The sequence below is a fragment of the Silene latifolia genome, chromosome Y (assembly GCF_048544455.1).
Source record: "Silene latifolia isolate original U9 population chromosome Y, ASM4854445v1, whole genome shotgun sequence".
In the NCBI taxonomy this organism is placed as follows: Eukaryota; Viridiplantae; Streptophyta; class Magnoliopsida; order Caryophyllales; family Caryophyllaceae; genus Silene; species Silene latifolia.
In genome coordinates, this window is record NC_133538.1 from 312,678,221 (window position 1) to 312,691,109 (window position 12,889).

At 42.6% G+C, this 12,889-nt stretch overlaps 1 protein-coding gene and 1 non-coding gene across 2 annotated transcripts; both read right to left on the reverse strand.

The window, feature by feature from the left end:
• LOC141631201 (uncharacterized) lies at positions 1–336 on the reverse strand. Its single transcript, XM_074443902.1, has one exon. The coding sequence runs from the start codon at positions 334–336 to the stop codon at positions 1–3; it is 336 nt and encodes a 111-aa protein (XP_074300003.1).
• Positions 337–10,738: 10,402 nt separating this feature from the next.
• Positions 10,739–10,845, reverse strand: LOC141635054 (small nucleolar RNA R71). The gene has a single exon (XR_012539761.1). It is a non-coding gene; the product is annotated as a small nucleolar RNA R71 (small nucleolar RNA).
• Between the last annotated feature and the right edge of the window lie 2,044 nt (positions 10,846–12,889).

A 12,889-nucleotide genomic window follows, 5' to 3' on the forward strand; every position in this document is an offset into this window, starting at 1 on the left:
TCATAATCGATTCCAACATTCCATTGCAGTGGATTCTTCTTCTACAATGGTCTCGAGAAGATCATTATTAACCGTAGCGTAGATCCATTGTAGAACCGTGGCATCGAGAACATCCCACATCTCCCGTTCTTCATCAGTAACTGGTGGTTTGGGACCACCAGATTTTGGCTTGACGATGTGGTGTAGCACTCTATTCGACTTAGCATGGTTCGTAAAGAGTGCAACCCAGAGAGGATATTGGTCGTTATCCATCCCAAGAACGACGGTAACGTGATTTTTGATGTTGGCCACGGCAAGAGTCGGGTGAAAGGAAGAGGAATTTTTTGGAGGAGTCATGGAAGATGGTGACGTGAGGTCGAGAAGAGAAGGCTGCCGTGACTAGAACGAAAAAGAAGATGCGGAAGCGAAGGATCGATTTAACCTAAAACAAAGCTGATACCATGTAGAAAAGTTAATCGGTGATTATTATTGATATTTCCAAGTGTATAAATACAAGTGATATGCCATTGTATCTTACCTAATTACAAACGATACTTACTAACAATACAAGCAATAAACAAGGAAGTAAATAATTGAAACGATATGTACAATTATTCTAACAATTAGGATGCTTTTCGGCCTTTAATGGTAGATCATGCACAGGTGTTCATACCATGTACTGAAATCCATTTGTGAGATTTTAAAAACTACGACAATTGGAATAACTTACCATCTTAAACGGGTGATTGAAGTCCTATCAATGATGTTATGCCTTAATATTTATTTTTAGGGATATTCTACGTGATAACCTCGTGTTTTTTTATTTTCTACATGGTAACATCATTTTTAACAAAAACGTTTTTGATTGGCCATAATTCACGATCAAAACTTTTAAAAGCGGCGATTTTTTTTTCAAATTACCGGCTTTACGAGATCTTTGATCTGGAAAAAAAAATTCAGTTTCTGAACTCCTGGCAAGAATTACGGCCAGTCAATCTTTAAACTTTGATTGACCGTACCTCTTTGTAGCGTATTCCGAATGCGACATTTTTTTTTCAAATTAACCGCGTTTATGATATCTTTGATTTGAAAAAAAAAATCGTCACTTTCGGAACTCATGGCTATGAGTTATGGCCAATCAAAGACGTTTTTTTTTGTGAAAATGAGGTTAACCATGTAGAAAATAAAAAAAAAACACTGGGTTATTACGTAAAATATCCCTTATTTTTATTTTGACAACATGCTATTTTACAACAATGATCGACATTTACCAATGGTGTTTATTTTCGCAGTACACATTTTACTCATTACAGTACACTATTGACAATTTTACCCTCCTCACTTTTACACCTCTCTTGTCTCTCAATGTACTACATGAAGAAAAAGTTAAAAAAAAAAAATGTGTACTCCGTCCGTAGACCGTAGTACATCTATCCACCCACCACCAACCACTAACCACCCTGGCTACCACCACCCCTAGCCACTTACCGCACCACAAACTATTCCATTGACCGCCAACCACCCTTCCTCCTCCTCTAGTCCTCCCCTTCCACCACTTCTAACGCCGCCACATCTCTCCGATCCCCTCCGACGACGACGCTGCAGCCTCCCCTTCCCCTCACCCGTGACACCGTCGCATATTTCCCTCCCTCATCGGCTATAATTCCGTCCCCCCACCCCCGACGCACCTAGCCCCCCTTCTCTCTCTCTCTCTCTTTCTTACCATTGAATCCACAACCACCGCTCTCCCTGCCCCGCTTCCGCCTCCACCACCACCGACCTTCTCCTGCCGTCCTCTTCCTAAAGCGATAGTTCACCACCATCAACAATGAATCCTTACAACAATAGTTCCTTACCAGGACCACCCAGGTATAAGGATGTTACCATCTCTGTTACCCGAGGCAATGATAATCAAATAAACAATAATGAAACAACGTTTAAATAGAAATACTTTAGCGAAAGGTTACGATCTCAAAACCAAAACCAAAATACGAATACATGTTTCAAACCAACTGTCTAATCAGCTAACTGAAATGTTTATGAAAACTACTAAGCTACAGCGGAATACTTCTATCATCAGACCGTGGCACATCCCAGGCTATCCCAGTACTCAACTCATACCTGCTCAATATCTGCTCACCATCCCCGAATGGATCACCGCAAGTTTTAAAACAATAAATCGGGGTCAGTACTATTCATACAATTATATACAACCAACGATACAGTAATCAAGATAGCTCAAACAGTCACACACAATCACCCACTCCAATCAATCTCCATCACCGACTGTCCACTCGACCAGCCCTGCCAGTGGGGGACCTCAGCCGTACCCACCAAATCCCCGCTCATCATACCGAGCGATAACCCTGTCCCATTAATGTGCACATCCCCTTCCGTGGCGGGTTCCACGAAGGGCGAAACTAGGGCATGAAGCCACTCCCGCAAGTGACTCCACTCAGCCGAGAACGCATCTCGAGAACCAGAGACAACAATCACAATTACAATATAACAGCAACATCCGTCTGAATCAATCAACAATCACTAACTACAGCACAATCACCACACATTATGTAAATACTACTGAGTAGGGAAACCCTACGTGGAAAGCACAACAATCAGACGGTCTCACAGCTGATATCAAAAAGCTTCCTCTACGAATCCTCCTCCTAACATACAAACATATAATCACTACCAGGCATAACATACTACAAAACCCCCAATTCCCCAAATTAGGGTTTAACCAACTTTAAAGAAACATTATAAAAACGGTATATAGGTCTTACCCTCGACGCAAGGATCACAACGGTATAAAGAAAGGTGAAATCCGACCTTCCAAGCTCCGGGATTTGCCAACAATGCGATTAAAGCAAAGAACGTACTTTGTTTTCTCTCTTGACAGTAATTAGGTTTTGAAAAGTGTTTTAAGAACAATGACGGAAGTATTATATACTTTAATCGCATAATTAACAAAACCCGAGAAATAACTCCCCGTAAACCGGCTACTCGATCGAGTAGCTAAGGTACTCGATCGAGTGCCCCCTTACTCGATCGAGTACCTACGTTACTCGATCGAGTACCCAACAGGTCAGAAACTTTTATAAAACGCAACTCACCCTTACTCGACAGAGTAAGGCCTACTCGATAGAGTACCCATAAATACGTAGTATTACAGTCTTCCCTCCTTAAAAAGAACTTCGTCCCCGAAGTTCAAACCACAACAAAACAAAGACTCACACTAAAACACTCCCGACTCAACAATCAAAACAAACTCAACATACAAACATGTTACTAACTCAAACTCACCCGACTCAACGACAACAACCATACCGACACAACATAAAAAGGGTATATAGACTCTTAAAACTCTTTGCGGTCATCTCCTATCCCCCTAAAAGAAACAAGGTTACGTCTCCGTAACTATACATACCTTATCAAAAAGGAAAGGGTAACGCTCTCTCATGGCATCCTCTGCCTCCCATGTAGCTTCCTCAGTCTCGTGGTTAGACCAAAGGATCTTAAGCAAAACTGTCTCACCACTCCTAGTCTTCCTAACCTTCCGGTCAAGAATCTGCTTAGGTACCTCAAGATATGATAAGGACTCATCTAGCTCTAAGCTCTTTGCCTCTAACACATGTGACGGGTCACTCACATACTTCCGCAGCTGCGATACATGAAACACATTATGCACTCTCTCTAACGCAGCTGGTAAAGCCAGACGATATGCAACCTCCCCAACTCGCTCTAAGATCTCATAAGGCCCGATGAACTTCTGACTCGGCTTGCCTTTCTTCCCAAATCTCATAACCCCACGCATAGGAGACACTTTCAGAAGAACCTTGTCCCCAACCTGAAACTCTATATCCCGGCGATGTAGATCTGCATAACTCTTTTGCCTATCCTGAGCTGCTTTCATCCGTTCCCTGATCATCTTTATCTGTTCAACCATCTCATGTACCATCTCTCGGTCCTAGAACCATCGCCTCGGACTGTCGTCCTAACAAATCGGACTCCTGCATCTCCTCCCATATAAAGCCTCAAACGGTGCCATGCCAATACTAGTGTGATAGCTGTTGTTGTAAGAAAACTCTATCAAATCCAACCTCTGTTCCCAGCTACCACCAAAGTCCATCACACAAGCTCGCAACATATCCTCAAGAGTCTTGATCGTTCTCTCGCCTCTAACAATGTCGCAGATGAAAAGTTGTACTCATCTTCAAAGTTGTTTCCAAAGATTCCTGCAACTCTTTCCAAAACCTTGAGATAAATCTCGCATCTCTGTCAGACACTATGTCCTTAGGGACTCCATATAACTTAAGCACATTCTTTCGATAAGCCATAGCTAATTGTGCTTTAGTCCATGTATCTTTCATTGGCACAAAGTGAGCTGACTTGGTCAGTCGATCCACTATTACCCATATCATATTATTACCCTGTTGACTCTTTGGCAAACCCACGATAAAATCCATAGAAATGGATTCTCACTTCCACTAAGGTACCTCTAAAGACTGAATCTTACCTTGTGGTCGTCGCTGTTCTCCTTTAACTCTCTGGCATGTCAAACAACGGGCCACAAACTCAGATGTTTCTTTCTTCATCCCAGGCCATCAAAACGTGTTCTTCAAATCCTTGTATAGCTTGTCACCACCTGGATGTACTGAATACGGTGTACAATGTGCCTCTGTCATGATTGTCTTTTTCAGCTCCTCATCATTAGGGACACACCACCTACCATCGAACCTCAAACTACCATCTGTATGAATATAGAATCGGGACACTGTCCCTTCCTCTACTCCAGCTCTCCACTCAACCATCTTAGGATCCAAAGCCTGTTTACCTCGAATGTCATCATAAAGATCAGGCTGCACTGTCAAATCTCCCACAGCATCCCCTCTCTGCATCATATGTATTCCAAACTTCCCCACCTCATCTCTCAACCTCATCAAAGATAGAGCTGTACACAGGGAATGTACACTCTTCCTACTCAAAGCATCTGCAACAACATTGACTTTCCCTTCATGGTAGATAATATCCATGTCATAATCGCCAATCAGCTCCATCCACCTCCTCTGTCTCATGTTCAACTCCTTTTGATTGAAGATGTACTTGAGACTCTTGTGATCCGAAAATACCTTAAAGGTCGCCCCATAAAGGTAATGTCTCCATATCTTGAGAGAAAACACCACCGCGCCCAACTCTAGATCATGTGTAGGTTAGTTCTCCTCATACGGCTTCAATTGCCTAGAAGCATAGGCAATCACCTTACCGTTCTGCATCAACACACATCCCAACCCATTCTTTGAGGCATCTGTATAAATTTCAAAGTTCTCGATCCCTTCAGGCAATGCTAAGATAGGAGTTGTGGTCAAACGCTCCTTTAATGTTTGGAACGCCTTTTCACAACTCTCATCTCAACGAAACCTGTTCTCTTTCCTCATCAAAGCTGTCATAGGTCTAGCTATCTTGGAGAAATATTTCACGAACCGTCTGTAGTATCCAGCTAAACCCAAGAAACTCCTGATTTCAGCAACATTCTTTGGTGCTTCCCACTTTGTCACTGCCTCAATCTTGGCCGGATCCACAGCTACTCCCTCCTTAGAGATCACATGCCCTTAAAAAGCAACTTTCTCCAACCAAAACTCACACTTGGACAAACTTAGCATACAACTCATGCTCCCTCGCAGTCCGCAACACAATCCTCAGATGCTCCTCATGCTCCTCCTTAGTCTTAGAGTAGACTAAGATGTCATCGATAAACACCACCACAAACTTGTCTAAAAACTGTCTGAAGATTTTGTTCATCAAGTCCATAAACACAGCCGGTGCATTAGATAACCCAAACGGCATCACCACATACTCATAATGGCCATACCTCGACGTGAAAGTTGTCTTTGGTATGTCCACCTCTCTAATCTTCACCTGATGGTATCTCGACCTCAAATCAATCTTAGAAAAGACTGATGCACCACTCAACTGATCAAACAGGTCATCTATCCTTGGCAAAGGATACTTGTTCTTCACCGTCACTCGGTTCAGCTCTCTATAATCTATGCACAACCTCAAACTCCCATCTTTCTTCTTCACGAAAAGAACTGGTGCTCCCCACGGCGATACACTAGGTCTAATGTATCCCTTCTCTATCAGATCATCTAACTGTTTCCTGAGCTCCTCCATCTTTAGGACCCATCCGGTACGGTGCCTTAGAGATTGGCCCCGTCCCCGGTTTCAACTCAACGGTGAAATATATCTCCCTCTTGGTGGCAACCCCTAATCTCCTCTCGAAAAACATCTCGCAAACTCTCCCACCACCGTATCCGATCAACTCGGACTCTCTATCCGGTCATCTCTCACATGGCACAAGATCAAAGGATATCCCTTCCTCAGATAAGACTTCAAGGTGACAGCTGCAATCAACTTAACTTTGGGTTTGACTAGAAACCCACGATAAGACACACTAACACCCTTAGGCTCTCTCAAAGACCCTTTCTTTTGATGACAGTCTATCTTAGCCTTATACTTTCCTAACCAGTCCATCCCGACTATCATCACAAAACCGTCAAAAGGAAACTCCAGCAAGTCTACAGGTAGATCAACTTGCCCAACTATCATAGATACATCTCTAAACAACCTCCCACATGATACAGACTCACCCGAAGGTATAAAAACTTTCTCACTTACAGACTCATATACCTTCAAACCCAACCGTTTAACATGACTCAAGATACAAACGATCGAGACGCCCCGAATCAAACAAAACAAAGGTATGAATACCGTTAACAAGAAAAGTACCAAGATAACATGTGCATCCTCCTCACCGCTTTCTTGTCCATCATGAACACTTTTCATCGGTCTTCTGTCCACCTCCCCGACAAGATCGGGGCCGATGTGGTCGGCTTAGCACCCGACCCCGGTTGGTGTTGTTGTTCGTAGCCGGTTTCGATAGAATTACCGCCATTGCGGTTACCTCCACCCCGATAGCTCGACTTCCCGGTTAGACCATGACCCACCCGGTCCGTTACTCGCATAACTCGTGCGGGTCCCCGAGAATAGCTCCCGAGCCGATCCCCGAAAGCTCCCTGCACTCGTGCACTCATGTCTCTTGTGGCCCACACCACCACAGCCATAACAGTCATCCCCAACTACCACTACCACTCACACGGCCACGCCCAAAGGAAGCCCCAGGCACCGAATCCCGACCCGGAAGAAAACCCTCTAGCTTGGGTGTGGTTTCCTTTCTTATGACTAGATTGGCCACCACCCTCACTCTCAGCCTTTCTTTTCTCACTCACTCTCTCCCGAGCCATCTCCACCAACCTCTCGCTCTCCCGGCCCCCTCTCATAAGCTTCCTTAACATCGGTAAGGACTCCCACGGGTAACTTATCCATAATCTTGGGTGTCAACCCTCTCTCAAACCTCGCGCAGGTTCTCCTCACTCAAACCCATATCCTCGGCATACATAGACTTCTCATTAAATCATTTATAGTACTCAAGAATCGACATATCGGATGTCATCTTAAACCCATCAAACTCCTCCCTCGCCTTACTCCTCACATGCTCCGCACAAACTCTTTCCTTATAGCCCTCCGAAACTCTTCCCAAGGTATAGCGGTAAGCCCGATTCGCATACATCTCCCTAGCACTCACCTTCACCGTATCCCACCACTTGCCACCGCTTCCCTCGGTAGAACGCAGCTTGTTCTACTCTCATCTCATCGGAACGGTGAACCGTGTCTAGTATATTCTCCATCTCACGATGCCAGTTGTCAAGAAGGTTTGGTTCCCCGATTCCCGTGTACTATTTTGGGTTAAACCTCGCTATATAGAGACTGATCTTAGAGTGATCAACCTCCTTATCTTTATCCTTATTCACTTTCTTTAAAGCCTCAGTGAGAGCATCTTGGTGCTCCAACATCTTAACAACATCATCTATATTCATGGTCTCAGCTCTCGCATAGTAAGCGTTTCTCTTGGGCGACATCTTGAAACTATATAAGAAAGGGTAGATATAAACATACACACTAAAACCTCAAAACACGAAAGCGGACTACCCAGCACACACTCGATCGAGTGCCCAAACCTACTCGATCGAGTAAGAGGCTACTCGATCGAGTGCCCACCATACTCGATCGAGTGCCTCGACATCAGACTCCAAACAGACCTTCTGATCTCTAACATACTTGACCGAGTAGCCAGGCTACTCGATCGAGTGACCCCCTACTCGATCGAGTGCCCGAGGTACTCGATCGAGTGCCCAAAAACTCGATTCTGGTTGCAAAATCGTCAAATACCCACTCGATCAAGTCAAACCCACTCGATCGAGTCATGCTAACTCGAATATGCTACCCGCATGCTATATCATATCCCAACATATAAAACAACTTTATAAACACAACATTATATCATAGTTAAGCATACTATGCTACTCAACTCTTCATATGATTAACGAAACAACTATATCATGTTATCAAACGCCACATAGTAAACATCCAACATGCTCCTTTTTCCAACAACAGTTCTATATGTCTCATCAATCTTTCATTCATATTCTCAACCTTCTACTCCAAACATCCAACAATTACAATGATATGTTCATTTTATATACACTTTTACCCCTCATTTTAGCTCGCTTTCTATTGATTATCATACTTTAATTAGTATACTTTTGAGCTAATTTTGTGAGGTGTATTGTTGTGTTTGTTACGGTTTTGTAGGAATCTAAGCATTTAGAGGCTTTTTCCTATGATTTTGTACACCAAGTTCACTAAGCTAAACAAAGCCAAACATTGGACTAAGCATGGAGCATTGGATTGGGTATTTGCATGAAGAATTGTTGGATTGAAATAAGAATTACAAATGTTGCCAACAATCAAAGTCAAGCCCAACTTCAAGGTCCTTATTAAGGTCAAGCTTAGGATACCATGAAAGCTTAGGATGCTAGGAATTGAGCACTACCAAAAGAAGCATAGAGATCCCTCACGCAATCAAGCACGAACTAAGTGGAATGACGGAGGGACACACGGCCCCGATCGGGGCCACCCAACCCCGATCGGGGTTGCATGATCCTTGGTTGTTTGCGCTTCTCCTCCTCTCCTATAAATAGGAGAGGTATTCCTAGGTTCTAAGTATCCAATTTTTACATCTCATTCTTAGTTCTTCATAGCCTTAAGCATTATATTTCTTTCAATAGTTTTCATATTAGTTTACAAATTAGTTAATCTTGTAGTTGTTAAACATTTGGTTATTATATATTCAAGCATTTGGTTTCCAAGTTAGTTCTATCAAGCTACTACTTTGGTAATCTTTCTCTTATTTACATTTTGTATTTTGTTTATGAGTTTAGTATATGTCTTTTACATTTCATCATTAGTATACAATTTTCACTTTAGTTATAATTCCTACAATATGCCTTATAATCTAAATATCATTTGCATTTCTTTTACAAATATGAGTAGCTAAATTCTCTAGTCTAAAGGCTAGGGAGCCATGCAAAATCAAACATATAACATGATTAAATAAAGTTCATAATAATATTGATCATATTGCTTCTATCACATGCTTGTGCCACAATGTTTAATCATTGTTTAGGGCCCTATTCAATTGATTAAGTTTGTTCATTCGTTCTAAAGTCGAGAGGCACGGAATTGAATTAGACTAAGCATGTGTGGTAGGACGACCTAGTCATGGACGAGAGTTTCTCTAGGACCCGGTCTATGGTTGATACTAATGCCGTAAGGTGGGTATCTTTAAGCCTAAGCAATTGACAAGATTATTAATATCAAGTTTATCATGTTTATATGTTTACCTTTGCATGAGTGACCCGAATCCTTTAGACTACCTTTTATCATATTATTTACTTTGCACTTTTAGTAATCATCAAACAAACAAACCAAACCCAAATCGTAATCGACCTTGATAAAAATCTACTCATAACAATTCATGAAGTGATTCCCGTTTCCTTGTGTTCGACCCCTATTACTACATTTAATTGTGTCAAGGGAAATTATCTTTGCATAGGTACGCGATAAAACCTATCAAATTTTGGCGCCGTTGCCGGGGAAACGGTTTCATTGCTTATTGAATTGACGATTTTTATCTTGTTTTTCTTTGTCTTGAGGAACACTTGTTCCTTGAGACCGTTACTTATCACTCCTCTAGAAATTGTTGTCTTATGCCCAGGTCCTCTCGAAGTGGAGAATTGCTTTCACCAGATTCCGATCCCGAGAAAACATTTAGGAGAAGACGACGTTTTTGGAAGGAAGTGAAAGAAGCCGCTTCTCCCATACAAATTGAAAGTGCTAGAAAGTCTTATTTAGACGATCTAGAGGTTCTTGAAGGGGAGGAGGTTTCTTGTTCATCAACTCCACCACCACCACCATCTACTACCAAAAAGATGGTGAAACTTTCCGATCACTCAAAGCCCATCTGCGCCATGCTTCCTACGGTATCACCACCACTCAAATTACCGCGCCGCAATTCGAGATCAAGCCGGATTTCATTAGCCTTGTGGAGAGAAAGCAATTTGGAGGAAGTCCTTTGGAGGATCCCAATTTGCATGTGCAAAACTTTTGTGACTATTGCTCCATGATCCGTCAAACGGGCGTCACCCAAGACCAAATAAGGGAAATACTTTTCTCTTTCTCTTTAAAGGACAAGGCTAAGCTTTGGATCAATAGCCTTGACCGCACCACCTTGGAAATCACCAATTGGGAGACCTTGGCTCTTGCTTTCTACCAAAAGTTTTTCCCACCAGAAAAAACTCAAACTTTGAGGAGCCAAATCACCGGATTCCGTTAACAAGCTCTTGAGAGCTTATATGAAGCTTGGGAGAGGTACAAGGAGCTTCAAAGGCAATGCCCACATCATGGGCTAGATGAATGGTTTCTAGCAATAACATTCTACAATGGATGTTGTGCCGAGTCCCGAAGGATTCTTGATTCCGCCAACAATGGGCGGTTTGATCAAATTGACACCGATCTTGCTCATTCCACGATCGAATCTATGGCGATCCATGATGCCCAATATGTCAATTCCCGAGTTGTGCCATCTAAAGGTAAAGAAGAATCCTCCAACAACTCCGTCTTGCTAGCTCAAATTGCCTTGCTCCAACAACAATTGGCGGAGAGAGATGCTAAAGATTCCATCCAACAACTCAATGTTGTGTCTTCAACAAGCCAAATCATCGTTTGTGATGGATGTGGAGGTGCGGGTCATTATGCCGCTCATTGCCGAGCCCCCATTGAAGAGGTAAATGCTTTTCAAGTTTTTAGACAAAGTTCATATCCACCGGGTACATTTTCCAACACTTACAACCCGAATTCAAAATTCCATCCGAACTTGTCTTACACTAGCAATAATGTGCTAAACCCTCAACCCCCACAACAACAAAATGCCTATGTTCCTCAACAACAAAAGTATATCCCTCCACCGGGTTATCAAAATCAACAAAGGCCCCCACAAAATAATTACCAACAAAATCCACCACAAAATAGCCAACAAAACAATCAAGGAGGTGGTAAGCTTGAGGGCATGATAATCCAAATGCAAAGGGAGTTGTTGGCTCAAATTCAAAAGAATGATCAAGCTCATAGTGCCGCGGTCAAGATGTTGGAACAACAAGTGGCTCAATTAGCCGCTTCTAGCTCTCAAAGGAAGAACGGTCAACTACCTCCCCAAGGTGAGCAACCACATGAAACCGCTAATTCTATTTCCTTGAGAAGTGGTTCAAGCTATGATGGGCCATCCATGACTTTGGATGATGAGGTGGTTGTTAAAAAGGCTAAGCTTGGGGGAAATGACAAAGGGAAGGCTAGTGAAGAGCCTATTGTTAAAGATCGTGTGCCATTTCCTCATCGATTGTTGATGCTAAAGAGGAAGAGCAAGCTTGATGCCAAAGATGTTGGGTCTCCTATGCCAAAAGAAAGTGATGAGGTGGTTATTGAAGAAATTTCTCCTAATGCTAAGGATAGTGATGTCGTTTCAAACAAGGTGAGTGCTCCCAAAGAGATAGTGAAAGATGTGGAGGATGCTCCTCCAAAAGAAGTTGTTCAAATGCCATTTCCCCACCGTCTAGCAAAGCACAAGGAGGAAGGTAAGTTTGCTAAATTTTTGGAAGTTTGTAAGAATTTGCAAGTTACCATCCCGTTTATGGAATTGATTACCCAAGTCCCTTCTTACGCAAAGTTTATGAAGGAAATCCTCTCAAAGAAGCGTTCCTTCAATGAGGTTGAGACCATTGCGTTCACCGAAGAGTGTAGTGCACTCTTACAAAACAAGTCTCCCCCGAAACTTAAGGACCCCGGTAGCTATTCTATTCCTTGCACTATAGGCAAATATACCATTGATAAGGCCCTTTGTGACCTAGGTGCTAGTGTGAGTGTCATGCCCTATTCCCTTTGTGAAAAACTTAACATGGGTGCTTTAAAATGCACAAGTATTACATTGCAAATGGCGGACCGTTCTTTAAAGCGACCTCTAGGTGTCTTAGAAGATGTTCCCGTCAAAGTTGGCAAGTTTTTCATACCCGTTGACTTCCTCATACTTGATATGGCCGAGGATTTACAAACCCCAATTATATTGGGTAGGCCATTTTTACACACCGCGGGTGCGCTAATTGATGTGAAAAATGGGAGGTTGACATTGGAAGTGGGTGATGATCGGGTTTCCTTTAGCAAAAACAACACCATTAGAAGTCCAATGTTACAAGAGTCTTGTTATTTATTTAGCACTGTGGACTCTTCTTATGCCTCTGCTATGCTTGGATCCTCACTAATGGATCCGTTGGAGGACGATTTGGGTGTTGTTTGCCTTGTAGGAGATGATGCTAAGGACGCTATTGCTAAAAGTGGAAAAAGGAAGAAAGGGAAATTTTATTTGAAGAATTTCAAATGGTTGAGAAATGCAAAGATAGCTATG

What these genes read in the sequence shown, in the direction of transcription:
- LOC141631201 (XM_074443902.1), bottom strand. Translation starts at nt 336, where the DNA reads ATGACTCCTCCAAAAAATTCCTCTTCCTTTCACCCGACTCTTGCCGTG.